Source organism: Pezoporus wallicus, unplaced genomic scaffold, assembly GCF_028554395.1.
Source record: "Pezoporus wallicus isolate ANWC-B61680 ecotype Strahan unplaced genomic scaffold, APGP_CSIRO_Pwel_v1 contig_227, whole genome shotgun sequence".
Classification (NCBI taxonomy): Eukaryota; Metazoa; Chordata; class Aves; order Psittaciformes; family Psittacidae; genus Pezoporus; species Pezoporus wallicus.
The window spans coordinates 10,492,167-10,519,807 of NW_026635704.1; the positions used below are offsets into that span (position 1 = coordinate 10,492,167).

General features: G+C 42.3%; 1 protein-coding gene across 7 annotated transcripts in view; it reads right to left on the reverse strand.

Moving 5' to 3' along the window:
* Positions 1 to 27,641, reverse strand: part of KCTD1 (potassium channel tetramerization domain containing 1) — a 101,465-nt gene that overhangs the window by 29,847 nt on the left and 43,977 nt on the right. For 6 of the 7 annotated variants that reach the window (XM_057397661.1, XM_057397658.1, XM_057397656.1 and 3 more), the window contains exon 2: positions 2,382 to 2,560. In XM_057397661.1, coding sequence (XP_057253644.1) covers positions 2,382 to 2,545 — 164 coding nt within the window. In that variant the 5' untranslated portion in view covers positions 2,546 to 2,560. Of the gene's footprint in view, positions 1 to 2,381; positions 2,561 to 3,015; positions 3,240 to 27,641 lie in introns of those variants that run through there. The other variant, XM_057397657.1, reaches the window with a different exon arrangement.

The following is a 27,641-nucleotide window of genomic DNA, read 5'->3' on the forward strand; positions in this document are numbered from 1 at the left end:
ATATCATCCTTTCAATCTCGCAAAGAAAGATGACTCTGGTACCTGGCCCACAGATGAAAGGTACATTTTAGGCTTCTGGCCCTTAGACTACATGTAATACGAGTCAGAAGCCTAATGACTTTCATGTCTCAACCTGTTAGATGCTGGAGCCTGCAACCTATGCCTTGACTCATCCCTGGAGCAGTGCTCTTTCAGGCAAGATAATGAAGACCTTATTTTTCATAGACAATACTTCATGTGACAGTAAGCCTCAGGAGGCTTCAACTGGCCAAAGATATCTATGAGACACTGCCTTAGTTTTCATCTCATTCACACACACACGATATTGGCAGAAAAGGAAAACATACAAGCAATGTTGACCAAATCGTTGGATTAACTAACAAAATCAGACTGTAGATATAGACTGACTGGGTTAGGCTCCAAGAAACAATCTGTATTGAAGTCTAAGTATTCCTGGATAATTTGTACCCAGCAGTGGCTGTAGATATATATGTATGTACACATACACAAGCATTTAAAAAACACATGCTCAGGTAAAACCTCACAGACAAAGCCCAAATGACTGTATCATGACTGCCACCTTATTGCTTCATGCCATCATCTTGACATCCAAATGAGTTCAATAGCTGCTCTTTTGAAGCTTCTAATGTTAAAAATAAAAAATAAAAAATCAAGTTCTGGAAGTGGCTGGGAATTCCAGGCTCTAACAGCTATGCTTGAAATATTCATTCATCAAGGGGTTCAAAAGACACTTACTGTCAGAACTGAAACACAAACGCCTGTCAGAACGACTTGAAACAAAATGACTATAACTCAGAGCTTGGGTTTTCTTCAAATTATGTTTGAAGAGGTTTAAAATGCTTAATTTATTAAACCAGCTTTGATACTACAGGCATACCTCCCACTTTTAAGTGTTACAATGGCTGAATTGAACACAGAATACATTAAGCCTAAATTCCACTGCCACCATACACAGTTATGAAAGACATTTAGTGTTTCTTCACTTAAAGTAACATGCAGTCCTGCAAATTTGACCTGGAAGCAGAAGGTGCATGTATTAATAGACACAGCCTCTCATACTGCACACGCAACAGTTTCAGACACCATCTCTACTCCAGCTACTAAAAAAATGATAAATAATCACAACTCCTCGCAGCTGAACACAAGCAGCTCCTAAAAAATGTTTCCCAAAATTACAGATTTGGTTTTCGAAGAACAGCTCAAGTTCTTCCAGACATTGTTTCAATCTATCCTCGTGGGCCTATGCTTTGGTGTGGCTTCTATTACTTCCCTCTGCCTGGCCTTCTTTAAGGAGCTTGTCTTAAGAAAGGCCATGTGTCCAGCTGTTTCTCTTTATTTACTGTTCTCTTCCACTTGCTCTGTCAACTCCCAGTGTCAGAAACACTATTCCAGTCCCACCTAAAACTATACAGGCAATGCTTCAGAGGCAGTAGTACCAGTGAAACCCATGCTTAGAATGAAATCCTGTGAAGCATGCCTCACCTCCTTTGAAGAGGCAAGTCAAGAGTTGCTGGATCAAGAAAAATGCTAGAAAGACCAGGAAGGTAACACTGCCTTCCCTCTATTGTAGGATTGATATAGACTACTACTGTGAATGCAATCAACCTGCTGACCAGTAACTAACTCTCAGAATTACAGTATCACTATAGTGTTTGTCTGCTGTCACCACAATGTAATATCCACACACCCTGTGTTCACTGCTCTGTTGTTTTCTTAAAGCTGCACTCTTACTTCATCTATTTGACATACACTGTTCATGCATGCAGAAGTTTTCTAAGTGCTAAATACCAGTAAGCTACCAGAGTCACAAAAGTTTAATTCAGGAGGTAGGTGAGAGTTAAGAGTCTAATTATTTGAAAAGTCCTAAGATTCTATAAAAAGTATTCAGTTAATGCTGTTCTGTATTTGCTACATTCAACCTTGCCTTTACCTCAAGTGGCACATCTGAATTACACATGCAGGAGAGCGGTTACAGTTCCAAAAGAAACAAAATAAATACCCCAACACCCCCACCTTTGGACTTAAATGCAGTATCACTACAGGTTTTGAATGCAATAAACCGCAGAACGGGTGCCTTGGCACAAAACCAGAATTCTAGGTGGTAGAACGCAAGTGCTCTTTACTATCAACTTCATTTTAGTGTACACACACAGGGATTTGCAGAAGTGCCATTTGTCTGAAACACAGTGGAACAGGGAAAGAAAAGTCAGTCTCTAACCTCTTATGAACAAAGAAATCTAATTTAATTTTGAAACAAAAGAAACTAAATTTATCGTTCTGAGACAGCCCCAGGACATCTAAGCATGAAATGGAAGAAAAGGAGTTGCCAAAGACATGCAGAACAAGCTTTTTAAAGTTACCTGGAATCGGGATATTTTGTAAGCGTGGCCAAGCTGCTGGTATACATGTGCCCACCCACATCAATGTGAACTGGTGCGTTGGATTTTGTGAGCTGTGCTGGAGTAGGGATGCCTTGATTGTTCAATGGAGATGCAGGGGATCTAGTGATCAGAGGTCTTGACATATTGGGCCGACTGTCCTGTGAAGAGATAGACCTGGGTTAATGATCTCCTTAAAAACCTCACAGAAATCCACAGTCTCGAGTCAATAGCACTGCCTCATAGTCTCAGCTGCTCATGACTTTTATCTTATTAAAGCACAGACAAATATTCGGCAGTTTTTAAAAAAATCAATCCAGCTCTTACTGGCTACATTTTAAATAAGTGGGGCAAAATGCAGTGATAAAACCCACAAAGTAGAAATCATGTTCAATGAAACAAGCTCTTCCTGAATACTGCTCATGACAGACAATCCGTACCAAAAGAAGAAAGGTTATTTTTGCACTTAAGAGCTGATAAAGACTATGACAGAAAGAGCTGAAGAAGAAAGACCGTGAAAATTACTATTTTGTTTAGTTAAGACGACCCGGGGTAGACTTTCTGTTCCTTCCCAAGCCCTCCATCACTGCCATACAGACAGAACATAAATACAAACCCTCAACTCCTCCATCCTGCACACTCTTCTCTCGAACTCCCAATTCACATAGCACGGAAACAGAAGCAGAAACACCTGGACTAGTCAACTGCTCATGGACTGCAGACCACTGGACATCGGCAGCCTTTGAGAAAGACATCTTCCATTTAAAAGTTACACGTATGGCGACAGATGCCCCCACGTGCCCACATAGGCTGCAGGTCGGAGCGACTTCCCGAGGCAGGCAAGCTCCAGGAGCGGAGCGGGAGCCAATGCTTTGCTGATGAAACCAACTTTTAGTCACAGAGGAAGAGATGTAACGCCAGCAAACAGCAGACACAGCCTGCGCGCACGGCGGGCGGGGCAGGGCAGGGCGATTTGCCGGAGCCAGTAAGGCAGGCTGCATTCAAAGTTGGGGATTAAAATAGAAATGCATTCAAGAGCGGTTTTGAGACAACCCCGCTTTTGACTGAAGGAAAGCTCTGTATGGGGTGGAATCTTATAGGGATGCCCTGAGAACCGAAAGCCCTTGCAAATTACTAAGTTTTACATTTAAAAGGTAAGCAAAGCAGCAAGAAGCCAGATACACTTCATCACAAACCTCTCTTTGTTCTTTCAACACGTCTTTCAGCTGCAAAATGTAATGGATTCCTTGTAAACATCTCTGCAGAGCTGGGCAGCAAGCCTTGCAGAAGTGGAGCATGGCCATGAGAGTTACGGGGTATTCAGACTAGCAAAGCCTGTCGCCACTGAAAACATGATTTCCCCATTTTTCATGCCTGTTAAGAGGCTCAAACCGTAAGGGCAACGCAAGCCAGGTAAACGTCTAACTGAAATGATTTACAGGCCAATGTTGCACAATAAATCCAAGTAATATGTAACAAAAGGCATCTATAAACCACAAGGTACTTAACTAATTTTCTTTCATACACAAAAGCAAGCTTAGGTCAAATACTGATAAAAATGAAGGGGATGAAGAAAAACATCCAGTTTAGATGTCGGGGGGGGGGGGCTGTGTTTCTTCTGTTTCTTTATAAGCAGAAGTTAATATAAATCTGCAGAAATACCACGCTTAATCACTACAATTGCTTGAGGAGGTGCCTGCAGCACAATGAAGACAAGTCCAGACAAAATAAGATACACACGCTATGCAAAACTAATGTCTGCTATAAATGCTATGTGGTATAACCACCACCCAAGATGCTACTGATCTGCAGTATGATATTTAGTAAAATAATGAAGAAAAAACTCAAAAACAACTGGAAAGGTGAAAGTAACAAGGAAAGGAGTGATCCAAACTGGGGCGGGGAGGGGGGAGTAAAACAAAAAAGCACGCATTGCAGGAAGAAAACAGCAAGTGTGAGTAATGGAACACATTTCAGTGTTTAAAAGCAGACTTAACAGTTTGATTTTATTTTAAATCATCAACAAAGGCTGAGACTTAAAATGAAAACCCAAATTCTGTAACTTGTACAAGATAGACACCACCACCTCCCTTAGTAGAATTCTTTCTGGCAGAAAAACACAGCCCTGTTGCAATTCAGCACACTGCAGCACCACCAAGTCTGTAATAGTTTTTCAATTGGACACATTCTCCTGTATACCCTGCCTGGGGCTGCTGGGGAGAAAATGAACAGATTTGCAGGGTTAATATTGTAGTTAGGCTGGGACCTCATTCAGCATAGCTGTGATAGTGCCGGCTGCATGAAAACGGTAGAAGAATGTGTAGTATAAACATCACTGCCAGGATGGGAGATAGGTCAAAGGACTGTGGGCATTTTACAAGGGAAAGGGAAAAAAGAAAAAGGGAAACCCGTTTCCAAAATCAAGATGTAACCAAGCTGCCATTTACAGAGTTCACCTATGAAAACTCCCAATGCATTATAAGAAAATCTCTTGCTATTTTATTTCACCCTCCTTCTTTCCAACATTCCCCCCTTTGTGTTTCCTGCATTTATTGCACCTCAAGAAATAACACCCATCTGCTCAGTGTTTAGATATTAAATACAATAATGCTAACCTTGCTCCAGCCTTAGCTCACAAAGCACTGAATAAAACCAGTTCACTGCTGTTTTGGAGACCCCTTTGAAATCAGACAATTGTATTTCTACTGCAGCTGCCTCAGAGAAATTAAAGCAGAAATGGGATTTAGAGAACCAGGTGCTTAAAAAACATCTAACAACAAATAGCACAGATTGCCATCCAACATGTATGGCATTAAGACCACTGACATTTAACAGAACAGAATTAAGCCACTGCATTAAGTAAAATCACTGTATTGTTTCAGCTGTGGAAAACATGATGCAGGGACAAATAGCCTCTCTGAAGAAATACATAGCTTATGTTGGATTATTGCAAACATGATGTGACCAAAGTTGGGTAAAAAGTGGTTAGAACAAGGTAAATTAAGCTTCTACTACCTGAAGTGATTAGAAATGTAATTCCCTAGAAACAACTACCGGAGAAGAGAAGGGAATAATAGAAACTAAACCAAACAGGACCCAGCAAGCTATCTAGAACAGCTGATGACAAGGATCAAAAAGCTCTTCAGAAGCCTTTCGTGGTGTGCTTGGTGTCAGGCAGGTGAGATTTGCACCCAGGAAGGGTTTCTAGCTCAGCCGTGGCTGTTCCCACATGGGAGATCACAGAGGTTGGCATGTGCCTCGGGAACTGCAATAACTTTATTCATGAGTGGGACACAAAGCGCAGCTAGCGCCAGCACAGTGTGGATGGGCAGTGACCTTCCTGATCTCTAACAGTCTCTTTTTCACTTGGTGCCTTTACTTCTCAAACACTGTGACATTTACCCTACAAAAAAAAAAAAAGAAAGAAAGAAAAAGAAAAGAAGAACAGGAAATCCCAGGTTTTTCAATAGTTCCTGTGGGCCAAAATACTTTAAATACTCTGTAAAACATTTATCATTATTAGTACTCAAAAATTTTCCTTTTCTAACAACTTCTTGAAAAAATGAGTTCTGATTTCCAATCAGAATGAATTTATTACTGAAACTACACACTCAAAAGTGCTAAAATCCCTCAGGTTAAATGCATTTAGGTCATATAAAACTTCCCAGTTTTGGCTCACAAACCACTGCTCTATTACAGCAGTTTGGGGCTCCTCCACTTTCCTGCTGATATTTGAAGGAGTCTTTCAACAAGAAGCAGTTTGTAGGTCCAGGTCTTTTGAGTATATCTAAACCTGCTTCTCATTTTCTGCTCAAGGCAAGCCCTCCTAAGGCAAGGCTCAACAAAAAAGCAAAAGCAGCCCTGCCTGAACTCCTCCTCCCTGGGATTTACAAAAATCCTTATGATTTAGAATTTCTTCTACCAAAGGGGATTGAGGATCATAGAGGAGAGCTTTCAGATCTCTTCCCTGCCTTTTTCTTCTACAACACCTTCTTCCCAAATCCATTCAAGAATATTGTTAAAGAATAAGCCTTTGAAAAAAACACAGTAGCTGTAGGGCTGAGACACACACCCCTGCAACTGGTCTACCAAAGAACAACAACATCAGAACCATGCCAATCTTCTGGTAGCAAGTGGAAGAAAGAAGAGATATCTGAAGAACGTGAGTTATTACAATGTGTTGCCAAGTGTACAAAAAAATCAAAGAGACAGGAGGCTTCCTCCTCCCCTCAACATATTCACTCATATACTCTATGATTAGCAGAGTGTTATTTTATACTCTGTGGTCTTGAGTAAAGTCATTCCAGTTCCCTTCTTAAGCTAGAAACCTTGACAAAACCCATGCCACTACAAGACAACCCGAGCTCACTCACAGAAGGACCGACATTCAAGTACAAGCATCTTCTTGACTCACTGGACTGCGGGAATCATTTTAGGTTGCAGGTCATGACATTGCTGGCTGAGGTTATTATAGCCAGCATCTTCCCTGTGAGACAGCTCAGCTCAAGCAGGAGTGCATATATATGCTACTCAATGTACTGTACCTCTAACCTTTGTATCAAATTCCTTGTCATAGCCCAAGCAATTATTACAACTGAGAAAATCGGAGTTACATATTTGAAACTCTCTTGGATTTTTTGGGGAGGTGAGGACAAGCTTGTCTTATCTAGTCTAGACATTAGACACTATAATCATACAGTAGTTTATTCTAAAGCATCAAATCTGTCTGTATTCATTATCTTTATTTCGCAACAGAAAGCCACGAGAGAGATGTTTCTCCTCACAAAAGCTTGGTGATGCTCAGGAAGAGCTGGCAACAGCAGTTAGCACAACCACATCAGCCATCTCCAGCAGAAACGTCTCCTCCCTATACATCCCACTGCACGGAGAATGAATCCAAACAGTGAACAAACTTCAGAAGACAGAGACAGTTCACTTTTCCTTCAGTACAAAGCAGAAATCACTCAAGTGTCATTCAGGGACAGCTATGCACCTGACTCAGAAATAAACAGCAGTCTGATGCTTACGGGTGCTTGTGGGATGTGGGAAAGTCCTGTTCAAGTCCTTCATCCAAACCAGGAACATTAAGACTACTCTCAGATTCAGCTCCTGCGCAAGTGTCCCCAGTCTGAGGATGCACTTTTTCAAAACAAACATTTCATTAAAGATTAAAAAAATAATCCTGATCATGTCTTGCCACAATGCTTAAACAAGCACCCCCACTTTTTCTATTTCGATTCAGCAAAAACAGTCACCACAACAAAGAGGCTGGAGAAAGCATTTATTCAACATAAACAATATCAGCACAGTACAAACAGCACTTCTGGAAGGTGCAGCAAGCAGGCAGAGATACAATGGTATGTGTCTAGGAAGCCCAGGTGCTGGTCCTGCTCAAAAGGGGAAAATTCCATCCTGGGTATCTCTATGGGCTGGCCATGCCTTCACACCAAATTCTCTGGCTGTGGCCATGGTACACCGAAACCACAGATGACACCAGGTTGTGCTGGCCTCTCAGACAGAGGAGCCCTGCAAGGCGATCAAAGATGACTACGTGCACAAGACGGAGCGTGCAAGCTGCATTTTGTTCTCTTAAGGTGTGCGTGCCACCACAGTGCCTTCTCTTCACCTTCAGTCTGAAGACTCTAGAAGCACAAAGAAGTTGCCTAGATCTTTGGCAAAAGTTCATACATGAGCACATCCATACCATTTCTGCTTCTTCACCCTTACACCGATGGTCAATAGCTCTCTGAGGGCATGGCTGAGCTGCACTGATGCCAGTGGGTCTGCAAAACAAAGGAATAGCTTCCCCCCCCCCCCCCCCGCGAAAGTAGGCTGACTGCACTTTCATGTTTTGCCTTTCATCAATATAATCCAACTGCTCTTTCCCTCACAGCTGCAAGCTTCGGTCTAGCTGACTCTGAACATTACGAATTATGTCTATAAAGCAAAACTCCAAAACAAGTGTTTGAGTGCCACATGAAAAACACTATCAGCTGCAATTCAGTACCACAGTAAGATGAAATACCAGGTCCCCTGAGACTCAGTGGTAGTACTAGAATTACTGTTTTAAACCTCTGGAGGAAAAGCTTCATTTTAAATGCTGAATGTCTGTCAACATGTGGCAGAAGGTCATATTATCCTATGCAAGACAGTAAAATGCAGCGCAGAGCTTGAGAAGCAGGAATGCTTTCTTGAGATGCTGAGGCAGACCTACTACTACCAAGCAGCTAATGTACCAAGCAGCTGCTTCCTCCTCCTCTCACATTTACAGCACTCAGTATTATTTGCAGGAGCACATGCAGCAACCCACTTTAGAAAGGTGGATGCCACAAGGCTGCCTGACAGAGGGGACAGGAATACCCACAGAGCTCCATCATAGCCGAGGTATAAGGTATAGGCCATCATGAAACAAAATCCTGCTGACACCCTTTCCTAGAGGTGCCAGGAACCATGTCAGGATGTCTTCTGTATCCTGCAATAACCTATATACAGGTGAAGTCTACGAAGGTGATAATGGACCTCTTTTTCACACCAGAGAGGCTATAGCAGTGATGACCGGAGGAGCACTTACCTGATGGGACAGTTTTAGATGCTACATCCTCCTGTCCCAGAGGCACTAGCCCTGGGATGATGTGCTGATCTGGCCCCTCAAGATGGGGGTTGTTCGCTCCACATCCCACATGCTGGCTGTTCACAGCCTTCTCTTCCTTGAGATGCTGGTGCTGCTGAGCACGTACATCCACTCAGAGCTGCAAGTACTGGAGAGGTTGTGCTTGCATTTCCTTGCTAAAATGAGCCTTGCTGGGATTTCATCAGAGCTGATCAGGACCTAGAACAAATGCCACAGGTGCAGAGAAACAAATGCAAGGCAAGGGGCTGAAGGAAGTAAAGTATTTGTGATAGATGCAGAGACCTGCCTACCTGGAGATGCAGGACAGTTAAAACTGCTCTTGGATAAGAGCTTGAAGACACTTTGAGAATCCCAGCGCCCAGCAGCTGAGTCTGTAGCACACAGCTAACTTCAGCAGAACTGCTCTAACTAACCACACCTTCACCAGAAACTGGCCACTGAGACCTTAACAAAAAAAAATTCTCTTAATTAACTGGAGAAAAAAGATTTAGGGATAAGGCAGGAGTCAAATGAGGACCTATGCTTATACAGTACAGCAGTAAAGGTGAGTCCAAAACCTGGAAAAGGTAAAGTTTGTAGAGCCAGGACATATCTTTTCGAGTGCTTGTAAACTTCTTAGAAAACTCCCCTAAGCCTTGAAACTGCAGACAAAAGTTTAATACCTCCCTCAAGATACTCTATATGTTTGTACTGTTACAGAAGTTTAACTCAGCCCCTTGCTTGTTTGGGTAAGCACTGCTGAGGCCAGCCCAAACGTTTTCATTTATTACATTCAGGCCCTGCAAGTAAAGCTCTGTTCTTCTGCACTGCCTACCCATTTCTTGCTGTGCACACCCTCTATGCTTTGGTCAAGCAAATGGTAAATGTGGCTGACACAGGACTTGGCTTAAACCCATGCAAGCAGGATCTCTGGCATATATCCAACCCATTGCTCTATTAAAAAATCCACATGTAACTTGGGGATCCAGCCCAGATTCATTACCCCCAAACACACCCACTTCCACTAGCCACATTGGCTTTCATAATGGAAATAGATGACTTCCACAGTCTTCAGACGTGCTGATTCCATTCTCACTCAGTAAAAGTGGCCATTTAATTTACAAGCAAAACTGGATTTGAAAGCTGCTCTCAATTACTGCACAGCACACCGCTGCCCACCTGACACCATATAATCACAGGGTGGTTACCCCAGGGTGCAGCAGGCACAAACATCCCCTAACCATGCTGGAGGATGCAACGTTTAGACACAGGAGAACATCGGATCAAAGGTCAACAGACCTGCTGTGCTGCTTCTATGACAGGAGCGGACCGGATACTTGGCATTTCAAGCCACTTGTGCCACCAAGAGCTTGTCTGTTCTGCACCGGCTTCTGCTCAAGCTAGCAGTAAAATTGATTTAGGAGTGACAAAAAGGAATCGTAACACCCCAGCCTGAGCTTTCTCTAACTGGACATGTCCAGCTCAAATTATTACACAAAGCGTACAGCAAAGCACCTCCGTGACCTTCACTCAGCCTTCTTTATTCTCACAGCCAAAAGGGGGATCCTGCCAGATACTGCAGAAACTGTTACAAGACAGTAAGTGCCAAGAGATCCCTCAGTCTCAGTGCAAAAAGGCTGCAGTCATTATGGACACTTGAAAAAAACAAAAAGGAAACACTATTAAAGAGATGAGCAGTCCCTGGGAAAGAGGCTGCCAGCTCTGAAGAGCCTTTAGCAGCCTGGCAGCCCTCCCCACAACACTACAGCTGATACAAAAGTCTTTGCTTCTTCTGCCCTGAGGACAGTTTCATTTACTTTCCTTTAAACCTAGAAAATAGGTCGCTTTTCTTCTCCTACCTCTATCAAACCTCTGGTAGCAGAGACAATGTGAATTTACCTGTACTTCACAGGAAAGCAAGCATGCAAAGGGAGTTTCACTTTTTGGCAAAGAGACAAAGATGACAGACCAGTTCTTCTCCACTCAAAGCTTCACTTATTCCAGCAAGCAGCATCAATCCAAATACCTTGGACCACTTCATCCCTGTTCCATGATGTGTGGCCTGACAGCAGCTTTGCAGATGACATATACGTACTCTGGGGGTCCATCCAGAGTCTATATCTCCTCCATGAAAGAGGCAGCAACTCCAGCAGCAATCCCCAGTCCCTGGGAGCAGCCCAGCAGAGAGCAGCCAAAGGGAGGGATGGAGGATCTCCCACCACATCTCCTGCACCAGCGAAGACAGCTGTCCAACAGCCACTTCTTCCACACTCATGTACGTGAGGTTCAGACCAGGAACGGACATGGGAAGGGATAGGGGAGCTCTGAACACTGGAATCCATCTTCCAGCTGTTCCCAGGTGGATTCCTCCTTAGGTGGAGATTATTAATAATGTAATTTTCAGTCAGACTTCTCACTCAAGTGTTGTTGCCTTTTATCCACTTCTAGCAGGCACTCCATGCATATTTTGTAAGAGTTTTTACATAAGAAAAGGACAAGAAAAAGAAAACACTCCCTCCTGGGTTTACAAGGAAAGGACTTCTGTTTGCCAGAACTATGCTGGCACATTTGAATGCAAAGTTAAACAAACCCTTAAAGATGGTGTCAAAATTGGAGTGAGAAAGAAACCAACAGGTTACATTCTTCTCGGACTGAGTTTGCAATTTGTCTGATAATCTTCTGATGAGAAGCAACACCAAAAAACAAGCACTGCTAAAATCTGTCTGTTTTGTTTGCAAGTGAAGATCCTATCAGTAGTACATGAATAAAGATTAGCATCTTGAATTGCAGTCATATCTGAAGATTTTAAAGACCTATAAAAATGCAAACTTCAGTGGGCTAACTGGACGATTGTCATGAAGTGTCAGAGTTTGTGAAATGGGGTTTTCTCCTTTAGATTTAACTCCCAAACTGAACAAAAATAAGCCCGTACTGAGTTATTTGAAGTTAATTTACACTCCAGTTTGAATAGCACCTGCCCTTGGGTATGTTCCAGAAGAACGTCTACCTTTCCACAAAGGGAGGCTAACACCCATTGTAAAACTTCCAGAGGCACATTAGATGCCTGTTCCCCCGGCAGCAATTTCACCCTTAGAAGTAGAAGGAACGCTGCCAGTTACAGCCTGTGCTGAGGAAACATGAGTTATAATTTTACCCTGGGAAAATTGCTGAACTGGGAGCTTCTGGTGTGGCATAGGTCTTGCCTTCGCAATCCAATGGTTCTTTTGATTCAGAGAGGCTTTGAAAGGGTGGTGATGAAAAACATAGCCTCTCCCTTTGAATCAGCCAGCCGCCTGCTTTTCTTTGCACTTTTAAAATTTGGTTTATTAACTTGCCTAGGAGCAGAAAGAGATAATACTGACCCATCTAGGGAAGATGTGTTTTTGGACACATCAACAGAACACTACCTACTTCAGACTGAACATGCAAACAACAAAACACACACCTTCAGACTACCCGAAGAATTTCGTATCTGGAATCACTTTATGAGGCTTAAGAAAAACACAAGAAAGCCTCTATTAGCTCTTCCTGCCATGTGAAGAAATAAAAGGGAAGGGACAAATTACAAGGATCTAATAAAACCATGTCTTTGAAATGCTGTAACACACATGAGCTCTAAGCACTCTCCAGATGTTTCTTGCAGCAACCAATAATAAAATATTCTCAGATGGAAGAGTAATTTTGAAGACATTGTGTCCACTTAGTAATTATATGGCTAGATAATAAAACAGATAGACAGCTTCATCTATAAACCTAGCTGCATAGAAAAAGCACAAAAGGGCTTTAAAGCAATACATTTGTAATGATCCGATTTATAATGCAGACATAAACAGAATTGCAATTTCGACAGTTATGGTTCAGTCTGGAAGAGATACGGTGTGAAACTGTAATCTTAAATCATACATTTCTCACTCAGTATCGGCGGAATGGGCAGAAAGGGTGGACTTTTAGGAGCCCTGTATCACTGCTAAGTTCTCCTCTCTCCCATCCACCTCCCCTCCCAGCAGGTCTCCAAGCTGAACTTCGCAAAGCAACAACCCTATCTCTCAAAAATAATCATCTACTTGAAACCCCACCAGAGAGACGAAGACTGCCAAGAGGGAGGACAGCGTGAAGAAAGGGTAAGAGCTGAACTTACTGAAATGACAGGCTTTTTGGATGTCCTTGTTAAAACAGACTGCAGTAGGGAGCGTTTACTCAGCTCTACCACGATCCTATGCATTTCCAGGGCTGGCTGGGACTTTTTCCTCTCCTCTTTGTAACTCCCATTAAAATTATCAGCCTACAGATTTCATAACAACCAGGTGAATGAAAAAGCCCAAACACTATCACGAGAAAAATCGTATTATCATTAGCTATTTCAAAATGCACGTGGGTTACTTAAGACCTCAGGATAGGTGACATGACACCACACAGATGCTCTGGGTGCAAAGGCAGGAAAGAGCTTCCTACTAAAAATACACACATCAACAGGGACCTCCCCAGAGCTCTGAAAGTGGGGTATCAATACAGAACACAGGACATGAACTGGAAGCCAGCAGTGACCCAGATACTTCCCTACCTCCGCCCCATATTAAAATCTGTCCATCTTTGGATTTCAAATCTCTCAAAGGAGTAAATATGCTTTTGGGTGGCTGGTAGAAAGGGACTGAAATGCTGAATTACGCTAAATACAGATGGGGTTAAATTCAAAACACACCGTTAATGCAGCACATGAAGGTTTTTAGTTTTACCTCTTTTCTGGTGTTTTCTGGAAAAGCATTTATGGCCAAAAGGAAAAAATGAACAGTAGGCATATGACTGTGGGGGTCAAGCAGCAATTTGTTTTGGTTAGTGTGAAGGGCAGGATTTGAGGAAAGGAAAAGACAGGAGTCTGCTCTGGAAGGCAAGAAGAGTGCTTGGCAAGATGATGACCATATGGCATATGAACAAAGCATATTTTAGATTTGGTTCATTTGATTCCATTATGTGTAAAAGATACTTCAGGATGCAAGGCTAAGAAATACAATTTTGATGATTGTTTTCAGACCTGTAGGGATTTCTCCAAGTAGTCACTGTAGCTCATATGATAAAAACATCCATTTGGCAGCTAATTTTAGCATTTTTTTCCCCACAAGGGTGGATTAACCATGAATCTATATAACCATGTGCTATATGCTACAGAAGCCATCACTGCTCCCACCAACATCATGAAGATACAAACCACAGTCTACTTGTACATAGAATGACCTCTGCTAACTAGGTCAGTAAACTTTTAATTTTATATTAAAAGGCTTTGATTTGACCCAACACCACAACAGACCACACACATTTGGGTCCTGATGAGATCCATCCGCAGGTCCTGAAGGAGCTGGTAAATGAAGTTGCGAAGCCACTGGCCATCATATTTGAGAAATCATGGCAGTCAGGTGAAGTTCCCAAAGACTGGAAAAAGGGAAATATAACCCCCATTTTCAAGAAGGGGAAAATGGATGACCCGGGGAATTACAAACCAGTCAGTCTCACCTCTGTGCCTGGCAAAATCTTGGAGCAGATTCTCCTGGAAGGCATGCTAAGGCACATGAAAATCAACAAGGTGCTTGGTGACAGCCAGCATGGCTTCAGTAAGGGGAAATCCTGCCTGACCAATTTGGTGGCCTTCTATGATGGGGCTACGGAACTGATGGACAGAGGTAGAGCAGTTGATGTCATCTACCTGGACTTGTGCAAAGCGTTTGACACTGTCCCACACGACATCCTTGTCTCTAAATTTGATAGATGGACCACTCGGTGGATAAAGAACTGGCTGGATGGCCACACACAAAGAGTTGTGGTCAATGGCTCAATGTCCGGCTGGAGACCAGTAACGAGTGGTGTCCCTCAGGGATCAGTGTTGGGACCAATCTCGTTTAACATTTTCGTCACTGATGTGGACAGTGGGATTGAGTGCTCACTCAGCAAGTTTGCCGATGACACCAAGCTGTGTGGTTTGGTTGATACGCTGGAGGGAAGGAATGCCATCCAGAGGGACCTCGACACGCTTGTGAGGTGGGCTGATGCCAACCTCATGAAGTTTAACCATGCCAAGTGCAAGGTTCTACACCTGGGTCAGAGCAATCCCAGGCACAGCTACAGGTTGGGCAGAGAAGAGATTCAGAGCAGCCCTGCGGAGAAGGATTTGGGGGTGTTGGTTGATGAACATGGGCCTGCAGTGTGCACTTGCAGCCCAGAAAGCCAACCGTATCCTGGGCTGCATCAAAAGGAGCGTGACCAGCAGGTCGAAGGAGGTGATCCTGCCCCTCTACTCTGCTCTTGTGAGACCTCACCTGGAGTATTGTGTGCACTTCTGGTGTCCTCAACATAAAAAGGACATGGAACTGTTGGAACAAGTCCAGAGGAGGGCCACGAGGATGATCAGGGGACTGGAGCACCTCCCGTATGAAGACAGGCTGAGAAAGTTGGGGCTGTTCAGCCTGGAGAAGAGAAGGCTGCGTGGAGACCTCATAGCAGCCTTCCAGTATCTGAAGGGGGCCTATAGGGATGCTGGGGATGGACTCTTCATTAGGGGCTGTAGTGACAGGACAAGGGGTAACAAGTTCAAACTTAACCAGGAGAAGTTTAGATTGGATATAAGAAGGAAATTCTTTCCTGTTAGGGTGGTGAGGCACTGGAATAGGTTGCCCAGGGAGGTTGTGAATGCTCCATCCCTGGCAGTGTTCAAGACCAGGTTGGACGAGGCCTTGGGTGATATGATTTAGCGTAAGGTGTCCCTGCCCACGGCAGGGGGGTTGGAACTAGATGATCTTAAGGTCGTTTCCAACCCTAACGATTCTATGATTCTATGATTCTATAACTTTAGAATAGTGGATGAAATCTTACACAATACACATTCCTTCTATGAAGCATGATGGCCTGATTCTAAGACTATGTTTGTGCTTCTCTAGTCATTACTAACACACAAAGCACCAGTGCTTAGACCATAAGAAGACCTGAACACGTTTACAGAAGCAGAAAAGACTACACCTGTCAATCAACAAGAAAGTCTATCTACTTTATCTATTGGCATTTATTGCCTCCAATGTACAACACATTTCAATAAAACTGAAAAGCACAAAATAGACACATTAACATAAACTGACAGTACATACAGTTGTGTTACGACAAACCAACAACAGAGAAGAATCACATCATCAGATGATTCCAAGGGACAGCTCAAAATTATTCTTATTAAAAATAACACTTCAAGAAATCTTTTGTTGGGTTGATGGAGAAGCCAGAGGGAAGACTTTGTCTAACCGAAGCTAGAGAAAACAAACCCACTGAATATCTTGAGTGGTAATAGCCAGTAAAAATATGCTGATAAGGGGAAATATCCTTTATAGCAATAGAAAAAGAACAACAAGATCTTGAAGTATAAAAAAAAAAAAGAAAAAAAAAGAAAAAGAGCAGTCTGAGTATCAGAAGTATGAGTACTTTTAAATATCTTGAACAAAACCCCCACCACATTCCAATAGAGATCTGAAAAGTAGAAGAAACCACCACAAGAAGAGCAGTTGACAGGTAAAGCAGCAGATAAAGGGCTAATCATACAGCAACACATCTGGAGTCTTTAAAAGACCAATTTCAGATAAAGCCTGGGAGATAACATTTGTAATGGGTTTTATCAGGAACCAGGTTAAATTTGAGGGAGACATCAGGAGGACCTTACAGTTTGTGCCTTACTTTATCCTGTCTTCTGCCCAGAAGAGTGGTGCAGGAAGCCACCAGCTCCCTCCCCAGCATGGAAAGAGAAAAAAGCAAAGAGGCTGAAGCAATGCCATTCCTGCAAGAGGCAAGGAAAGGAGGCAACAGAGATGCAAAGCCCATGTTCTGAGTGGGAAACTGAAGCATCCCCCATTGGAACAACAAAGATCTGTGAGAAAAAGGACCAGGCAGGCAGAAGGAGATGGCATTTAATTGGTAAAAATGGGAAGAAGGGTGGTGAAATTAAAAAATAAAACAAAGAAAAAAAAAAACCCACCAAACAAACAAAAACATTTACATTGACAGGCTTTGGTCTCCCCTCTGGAATAAATACTTGAAAAGCTTGCCTTCAGGAATAGATTAACTGTAATGTAAGAAACAAAAGATCATTTGAAACAAACAGGAAGGGTTCCAGGGGTCTTGTGGTGATCATCTAGCAAGGGGTAGCATAAATTAACTTCAACATCAATTCCTAAATTATAGATTCGTCTCAGGGCAGCTGTCTTCCATCCTATTACAGACACGCTTGACTGAGCTTGATTTCCGCTGAACACCACCCTGGAGTTGAAGAACTGAAGAGGAATAGTTTGGGGAGAGATTTTTCTTGCGGGAAAGGTGTTGAAGAGGAAAGATGTGAGGCAAGATGGTTTTGATTTTTAGCAGAAACACTAAGCCTCATGATTTCCACCCATGCTGCCTTGCACAACGAACAGAGCTTCAACCCAGAAGACAACAAGGGGTGAAGGTATGTTTGTGCCTTATTCCACATATTTAACGAGCAGTGTGGAATGAGGTGTGGCGGGTGGAATTTGTAACTCCAGCCCTGGCCGGAAAAGGTGGCTGGTTGCCAACCGCGCCATACAGGTCTCATCATCTAAACTTCAAGTAAGGTCCTGAGGATCCCAACACTTTGTCATATTGAGGTGTGCCACAGGTAGAGAAAAAAAATTACATTGCACCCACAGGGTTTGATAGCCCCAGGGGTCTCACCTGACACACACTTGCTTTAACAAAACCTCTTCACCCATCTCACAGCTACAAGCCTTACAAAGTGCCCAGCACAAAGCAGCCTCACAGAGAGTAACACACTCCTGCCAACAGCAACTTTGCTTCACCAGGAGCAAGTCTAGAAGTTTCTAGGAGGCCTACACTGTGGTAAGTAGTGGAAGGCATCTAGTAATAAAGATGGAGGCTCGCCTATTGGGGGCACAGTGAAGCAAACCAGGAGATTTGGACATATTCCTGTGTAACATTATCTAGGTGTTCCTGCTCCAGCAGGGGGATTGGACTAGATGATCTTTTGAGGTCCCTTCCAATCTCTAACATACTGTGGTACTGTGATTTATCTGGAACTGAAGAAACCCAGAAGAAATCTGAATGCACGGCTAAGCTTAAGCAGTAGCAGTTACACTAGAAATGGCTTTAAACACAAAAAGGGAACTGAAGACAACCAGATAAACTGTAATACTCACATGCAAATTAGAATCAATAACGATGATTGATTTTTATAAAGGGTCTAACGATACAGTACAAGCTAATTCCTCACATCTGAAGCCTGGCACCATTTGGTATATTTGATTCTAAAAGAACCCTGAGTGTGGGGATTTCTTTCTTCCTCCCATTCTTCTGGCTCTTTTGCCATGCTGACGCTTGTTTGGATTATGTCTCTTTTGAGCTAAATTAAATAAGAGAAGCAGAGTTTTAACTCAGTAGTAGCAATAAATGGGGTTAGCCTGGCATTGATCTGTGTAAAGGGGCCAAAGCTAGGACTGCCACAAGCAAAACATGGTCAGTGAACTCTACAGCACCAAGAGTGACCCTGCAGCTGAATTCCTAGCCCTGATTACAACAGAAAGAGACTTGCTGTCCTAAACAAAGAGTATTTCAGGCAGCAGATTAGCAAGAGAAAGTCTACTTGCAATGGAAGACAGAGGAAATGGACCAAAAATAAGAACCACAGCATACTTCAGAGAATTTCAGAAAGCCTCTGAACAGTGCAAAACAAATGCCTTCCTTGCTCTGCATTTCTTGTAAACCAGCATTAGGTACAAATGCTGAAAGAAACTATTTTTCTTTTGCATCCCAATTAAATAGCTTCAGTTAGTAAGTGTGCAGCAGTGAAGATGAGCCAAACCCACGTTAAGAATAGCATGCTGAAAAAGTTACCTTGAAGACTAAGAACATCTGTCTTACAGCCCTACAAAAAGGGAAATCATGTTTACTACAAGAGGAAAGGCTTCTTTTATAAATCATGTTTAAAATTCAGCCAGCAAATTTAGACAGAAGGAGGATTTCACAATCCTGAAGAAACACAGATCAAATTCGTTTGCTTTCTGAGTGCCTGTGCTGTTGTGCAATACAAAACAGCGAGAGCACAGCAGTAAATCTAGCCTCATGACTACCGAGTTTAATTGCAGTCTATCTACGATGGAGAACAAAGCGCCTCTTATTCCCGCTGCACTGTGATCCCACCGGATCTGAAGCCAAGCAGGGTCAGGTCAGGCCAGCGTTTGGCTAGAGGCTGGCAGAGCCCTGGAACCGGCCGCTCCAAGGCTGAAGCAAGCTCACACCTCACTCCTAGCGCGGCCGCTCTGTGCAGCGGGGGCACACAAGGTGTTGGGTGCTCACAGCCATTCCTATGGGCACCTTCAACCACTGCTCCCACCACTTTGGCAGGTCTGACAGCTGTTCACAAGTCCCATACACAGCAAGCAGCTGTCAAGAAGCACAGCCCTGACAAGTGACCCAAGGCTGCTGAGCAGCAGCACTTCCTACCCTCATTTTTTAATCTGGGACGCTTGGGTGGCACTGGGCTGTGTGATCAGAGCTCACCCTGGCTGGAAAATCTGATGGGCCCAGCGCCCCTCGTGCTGGCTTCACCAGGAGCAGTGTGGACCTCAGTGCCCTGAGCAAAGAGAGCTAAACAGAGAATCCCCCATTATCACTACTTTGACTTTTAACCTGTTTCTTCCCCATATTTTACAGTAATTGCTCATTAACATAAGTGTTTCCTTAAAAACAAGGATCACAAAGTACTGAGCCATGTCAAATCCTTATGAACGAGCTTTTAATGGGCTTCAGCCCATCCTTCCCCACAAAGTCCCATAATACATTTTTGCTTGTTGCTTTACCATGTAGACCATCGGGCAATGTGGGGATTCACAGGGGAAAGAGAGGGTGATCAAAAGTCTTTCGGTGTACTGACAGCTCACAAAAAATTGAGACAGAAATCTGCAAGGCAGCACTCTGGTTTTTTAACAGCACTCATTTGGCTTGCCACCCTTATTATGGGTTGATTTCACCCTTCACTCGAGTTTTGTGGTGGCTGCAATGTCAGAGCATGAGACGTGGTTGTCACAACTGGGAACTTGCTGACTGATTTATGGGAACTTACTTACAAACCCACAAAACCAAAAGATATTTGCCATTCACTTACATTCTGAATGTTCCTTTCACCTCTTATTGAATGAATCTTGGGCAAGTGAAAGTTTATTTCTAGTTCAAAATTCATTTTCCCTTCTGTAGAAGGGATCCTAAGCACATTATACCTTCACTATGGCAACTGACCCCACAATATCCCCCCATGAACAGCTCGAGGTCAATATACCTACACTGGTTAACAGCATCTTGAAATTAAGTTGCCATTTTAAGTGCTTAGCGGGCATTGAGACGTCTCAAATAAATCTGTTTATTATTAAAAGCAGCAATTATTGTAAATTACACTCTTCACAAGAACAACAGCCTAAGCTTTAAATACATTATGATGCCTGCCTGACCATTCCCTTTAAATGAGGATAGCTGAGGGCTCAGACTCACCATCATGCAGCAAACAGCTGTGCAATTTAGGACTACTCTTTTTTTTAACCACTCCTCTCCCTAAGGCTACCACCCCCATAGCAGAGCCAGCAAAACAGACCTTATGCCCATGCCTCCTGCGTTCCAGTTCATGGACTAAACACAGCAAACTCCAAATTGCTGGTGACGATGACAGCACCCAAAAAACCCCCATAATAATCCCTTGACTGAGATTTGCTGTAGCCACTGAAGTGCAGGCACACAGTACCTTTTGCTGACTCTGCAAGGGAGCAAAAGCCTTTCACAAAGGAGGAGGGCAGCCGAGGGCAGTAACATCAAGCTAAGATTTGCCAGGGCTTGCCTGTCAGAGGACAACATCTTGCATTTTAACCAATTTTGGCACATTCCACATTCAGTATTTTCAAGAGCTTTCTAGGATGTTTATGAAACAACTGATGGTGGCACAAGGAATGCCTTCCCACATTCCTCTCCCATGCTCTACCGTGGAAATAAATGAAGATGTAGTTTATGTGTCTGTAATTATAGTTTGTTAAAAGGAGAACAGGTTGTTAAATTATGGTAAGGAGTCTGTGAGCCTGTACCCTGCTTTGAATACCACAGCGATGTAGTTTATACCGAATAAAGAGACCGGTCAAAACATTACTCAGAAAGAATCCATGCTCTGGTATCATCTAGCGTAAAACAATCTACCTTTAAACTAGTCACATTAATCAAATCAATCAATTGGAAGTTGTTCTTATGAGAGCTATAGGTGACATTCAGAACACTGTCAAGTTTCAGTCATTTAATACTAAATACCAAAAAGGTAATGTTATGCATTTGGTTTATGAGACTTTTGTATCATACATCATCTGCTGTTTGCTTTTAATCCTGCATTTCCCCCATTAAATACTTACAGTATTTATACAGCCTTGTAAAACTCCAGTACAAAAGAATAAGCAACAAGAACTTTTCCCCATACATTACTTGCCAACTTAATTATGTAATGTAATGTGAAAGGTTTATGCACACCAGCTGGATCTCATTATAGCTAAGTTTCTGTCCTTTTAAAGTGTATTTTATCTGGGACATTGAAGTCACTAAAGAATTTAACTTGAAAATACATTGAGTTGGCATACACACAAGTTTATACTACAGAATGCTAACTCATTAAATGGGTTCAGAACAAGTCAAGTTCATGGACACATCTAAAATGCATCAGCTAAATTTAAATATTTAAACCTCTGAAGCCAGTCATGGATTATTAACTGAACACCTCAGCCTAAGTCAATCTTCCCCTCTTTAGCATCACAGTAACCAGAGATGCTACCCCTTGTACAATAAGAAAACTAGCAAGAAACTCAAGAAAGGAAAAGTTTCAAGGGAGCATTGGTATCATCTCTTTACTGATCAGCGCCAAGACTCAGGGGTGCTCTGGCTTTCTGTACCAAGATCCATCTAAAAAGCTGCAGTTCCAGAGCTGTGAAGAGTTTAATAGCAAGACCACCAAAGAGGTTATTAAATACCCAGCTGAACCAAAGCAAACTTGTCACACACTTTGGTATTACCAGTTGAGAGATTCCTGTTCAATCGTGAGGCAAGAATCATGGTTTAATAAATGCAGAGAACAAAACCAAGCATAAAAAAAAAAAATCATGTTCAGTGATTTTATTTTTGTTGTATATTTGAGTGTAATTACTGTCTTAAGTACTTTAATTGCCTGGCATCTCCTCAAGTGCCTTGCCTGTGGGGAGGGGAGGCAGGGCAGTTTATAGTTTGTTATTAATGAATGAAGTACAAACAAGTTTACCTTGTCTGTAATCAGCATTCCCATCAAAACAGTTTAAGAGAAAAATGCAAAGGGGCCCGTTCATCCTACAAGACCAATGGGATTGCATTTAATATCTACTTTTTAATGATAAGTGTCCTTCTGCCACATCACTTGCACCTCAGAGGGAGACCCAGGAAACATCTTTATAACATCCACATGAGAAGCACCACCTTCTTGTATATTCCCGTTTTCTACAGACACCTGCTCTTGGCCACTGATGGGGTGTGGGCACAGACACCCCTCAGGTCTGGCCCCATATGACCTTTCTTGTATGCCTTCTAGGTGAGAAAAGGGGGTGTGCACCAAGGGGAAATATGTTCTACTTTCTACAAGCAAATCTGTAGGGTCATTTACAATTGCTCTGGGAGGATACGCATCCAGCCCTTCTCAGCTGGAAATAATTTTTGCCTGGAGTAGAAATGGAGTGGAGGGAAACGAGTGACAAAAAGAAGCTCATGCAGGATAAAATAAATATAATCATCTGCTTCATGAAGAAATGATTAGACACAAGAAGCCATCAGTAAAGGCAGCACAGTTATATGAAGATGGTAAAGGCAGGAGGATGAAGAAGCAATGTGAAAAACAGTATGAATTTGGCCATTAGTCTTGTTTTTCCACTTAAACTGGTATAAAAGTCTGCTACTTTTAGATAACGTCACATCCACAGCCCAGCCAACCATCCAGACAGCAAGCGTACCACTGGCACAGTGAGCTGTCTCACACAGCCATAGGCCCATACTGTCTCTCAGGAGCTCACCTCTGAGGGAGGGCAGCTCCTCCCCTTGCCTTGCCACTCAGGCTGCCAACAGGAGTGACAATTAGTGTCAGTTCTGGTGGCCTGCATTGCAGGGATACTTGTTCACTGTGAGCCATACTAAGACGGCTAATTTTCACACCAAAAAACATGCTTTCCGTTACTGCAGACGAGGACTTTCTTCCTCACCCAATTTTGGACTTCATTGCTGGTGCAACCGGATTAACATCTCTTAAGATCCTTCTCGGCCATGTAGCCCGTCTCCTCCTTATAGCTGGGACGTCATGTCCAACACTGTCATCTCCTATATCCTGAAGCACAGCTTCTTAACTCTCATGGTACCATTCCACTGGCACACAGACAGCAAACTTGCTCCAGGGAGGCTTTATGTTGTGGTTGCCACTTCTCATGTACTTTCTTCCATGGTAAAACACAAAGCTTTATTTTTCAAGTCACAACAAAGCCAGTGCATTTGACAGTTTCTCCAAAACACAATACTACTGTTTTTATAACAGTCCTCAAAGCATCCCCCACCATTGCCAACAAATAAACATTGCTGATCAGATGAAAACTTCTCCCTTGAGTAAGTTTCTTATAAAGTACATAACCATACATCTTGATATAGCTGTATATATAAAGCATGGGAAGAGATGCTGTAAATATTGATCTGAGATTCCCAGTCATTATTTGCTTGGGCAGAAATGTGATAGAAGAGAGATCTGTAAAGAGGTTATGTAGAAGTTCAAAATCATTTATGAAAAAGGTGGACTGCAGTGTGATAACAGCTTAACAACTCCTCAAGAATGGGTTGCTGAAAGCTAGCATCCATCCATCTACCACCAGAACCAACGAGGAACTCCTCACTTCAGAGTTATCACCTTACATTGGTTTTCTTAGGGAAAAAAAAACCAAAATGTTTTGATCAAGCACACCATTGAGGCATTTAAGGTTCTCATGTATAACATGAACTGACACAACAAAAATACAGGCATTAATATACACAGACTAGAACTAGTATACACAAGTCATTCTGGGTGCAGACAGCTATTCGTGGAACTAATTCAACAATACATGTATTCCACTAGGAAACTGCTAGTCAGACAAACATGGCAAAAACAAGACTCTCCCACTGTCTCCCCTCCTCTAGACTCCTTAAACTTCGCACATACCCTCCCATCATGCAGTGGAGCTGCTCCTGCTCCGTTTGGCATCCAGGAGGGACGAAGCAAGAACCCACCAGGGTTCTTCTCAGGAATTTTATGAACTGGCTTAAAGATTAATGGAATAGATGACTAGTTTATACAGCACTTTGATCAAAAACATGTTTTCCTAACTTCCTCACTGACTTCTATTAAGATGTGAATCACAAGTTGATCCAGACACTACAATTTACAAAGGGTATTTCAAATAGTCTGAGAAAACTAGGTTATTGTCCATTAGGCATAAAACCAAACACAATGCTTATAGGACATTTTACCACAGCACTCAATAGTGGATTTCTTCTGGGATACATACCCAAGAACCAATGCTTACTCTGACACAAAATGCTATAGGAAACCACTGGTTTAAATGTCACATTTCTTAAGGTTAAAGAAAATTTTTTATATTTTAATCTCCATAAGAGACAATAATATCATGTATTTGTCATACTCTTGTCATACTCATTTTCTTTTAAGTAACTTTAAGGTTGAAGAAAACCAAAACTTGCTCCCTACCCCTTCACTGTTCTTTTACGTTTTCCTATAGCATTTCTACTTTAAAGAGAAAAATGCATAATTCCTCTTTGCCAGCTCTCTGGATCCATCTTCTCCTTGATCAAAGCTTGCTTCAGTGCACCTACTATATTTGTTATTTAGCATTAGGAAAGAAAGTTTGGTTGTTATTTTATTAAATCCTTATTTCTTCCTCCAATTTTAGCTCCTCTCTAAACAGAAGCATTATTTCCTACCCCTTGAATCCATTAAACTAATCCAGCAGAAGCACACTGGTATACAGAACTAGTTTCCAAGCTGATGCGCTACAAGATAGTTTGTTATCATTTCTTCACCCTGCATTCCCTCTCCCCCTTCTTTTCCATTTCAACTTACTTCTAGATCTTTTTCTTCTCACAAAATCCCTATGTTCTGCCTTCAAAATCCTGCTGGCAGTTATTTAACCCTTGCTCTCTAACCTCCAGATAAGCTGGCAGGCTCATCTCTGCTCTCCTCCCCTCCTAAAAGTCTAGTCCTTTGAGATAAAAGAGGTAACAGCTATTTTGGATCACTGTCAGTAATGTTAAAGAGAATCCTCAGGAGCGCAGAGTCACAGGCTGTCAGCAGCAGTACACAGCATCCCTGCAGTGGTCCCTGCTCATTTGTGCTGGAGGAGCCTGCACCAGCTCCCCACAGGCAGGATGGGGGCACAGAGGATTCTGCCATCCCAGATGTCGAGCAAGGGACCACTGCTGTGAAGGTGAGGGCAGCTGGGTAGCTGAAGCTCTGTCACTGAAAATCTGCACTGAAGAATGTCAGAACATCACCACACGAGAGCGTCTCACAGCAACTAACACCTGTAGCATCATACCCCTGTAGCAAAAGAAGTGTCCAGTGGAATCAGTCCAGCGCTTTACAGAAACAAAAATGCCTCAGTAAGTTAGAGTATTCAGCTAAGCTACCAAGCACAGGAAGGAGCAGAGGGAAGGAGAAGCATGTTTTGCTTTTTCAGCAAAAATTTGGACACAGGCCTTGTGAAATCTAAAAACAAACAAAACCAAACGAAAATATTTACCAGCTAGTATATCTTTTCCTGGAAAGATATGTATTTGACCTGACACTTTGATATCTCTCAACAACCAAAGCATATAAGCTTCTGGAAGTGCATGCCATATGTTTTACGTGACTGCAACAGTTACTACCATATCATTATCCTGTACTGCAAATCTAGCCTACTATTACGTTCATGATCCTGAATATACCTATGAGCAGCTGGAAGTGAATATACTGTACTGAGGAAAACTAACTGGTTAACATTATTCCACTTCAGCACAGGCGTAAGGAATTTTTTCCCAAATGAATTACCAGAGAAAACTTTAAAAAAAGAGCATTGAATTATCCTTCTTTGTACCATGGGGATACATTTACCATTTACACAGCAGTGTAGTGCTACTTCCATATACCCCTACAATGCATTAGCTTCTAAATTAATACTATATTTAGTATTGAGTCACTGCACATTTTAAACTCGATACCCATTTTGACACATTTGTACTTCCTAGTTTCAATGAACCTGGGTTTCCTTACTCTTTTTTTAAATTCCTTACTTTTGATACTTTTCAATGCCTGAAACTGAAGGGAACAGTTTGTATCTGAAAGTACTTTCAGACAAAACATTTGTGTTCAGGTCCTACTTGGAAGATGCCAAAAAAACTCATAATGTTTTACTTGAAACCCACTAACAAATGCAGGAACATTTCAAAAATATGACATTAAAAATACACCCAAAAAAAGGTAACTTGCAAGAACTTCTAAAGAGAAAACTAGGAATAAGGCTGCTTTGGAAGTGCATCAAATACCCCAAAAGGAAGGCAAAACTACAAAGTTATGAAAGGACATTAAAGCTGTTACTGCTTTTCTAAAAAAAGAAAAAAAATATATATATAAAAAAGTCAAACTGCAACTGTTACTGTTTTGGATTGGCAACAGCTTCAAAAAGACAATTCTGCAGCAGTTAATTTTGAGTCTGACACTGTAACTGTGTTAGTCCAACTCTGCCTATATTATTTTCAAACAGTACTTGGGTAGAAAAGACAGAGTCAAATGGATTTGCATTTTCATCCCTGCTGAGGAATATCACTTTTTCAAGTGTTCGTGCTGGAAAGAAATCATATTCCTACCAAAATCTGCCAGTTCCAGAGAACTTAAGTTCCCCTCACACGGTTTCATGGACCACAGAGCTTTGCATTCTCCATTTTGCCCCCATGAACAGTCACTTTTTCACTCCCATGTTTGTCAGTCACTGATTAGTGTGCATTTCCAGATGAAGAGAGGTGTTTGTTATGTTTGGGTTTTTTCCCCCCCCAGAGAAACTGTATTTTCCAATAAAAATAATCAGCAAGATAGACACTTAAGCATTACCAATTTAAGAGACAAGATAAAGTATTAAAATATACCAAAGGGCTAAACAGCTCCTTATGGACTGGTTATTTGCCAAAACCCACATGTTTAGAGCATCTTATTATTTCTCCATCCCCAGACAAAGGCATTTTAAAGAACGGAGAAGAAGCATGAATCTGGTCTTACAATGGTCTAGGGAGAGCTTCCAGAAACCAGTGTTATGATGAAAGGAAAAAGACATGTTTTCTAAACCCAAGATGGAAACTAGCGCTGATGGAAACTAGCGCTGATAAGCTATATAAAAGCCCATACAAATCATCACCTCCCAGTAACCACAGACTTGGTCTGTAATAATTTTCTAGCTAACTCCTGTGATAAACAACTGCAGCCATCATATCTGAGATGAGGAGGAGGAGCACACAGGCATCCTTTATGTGAG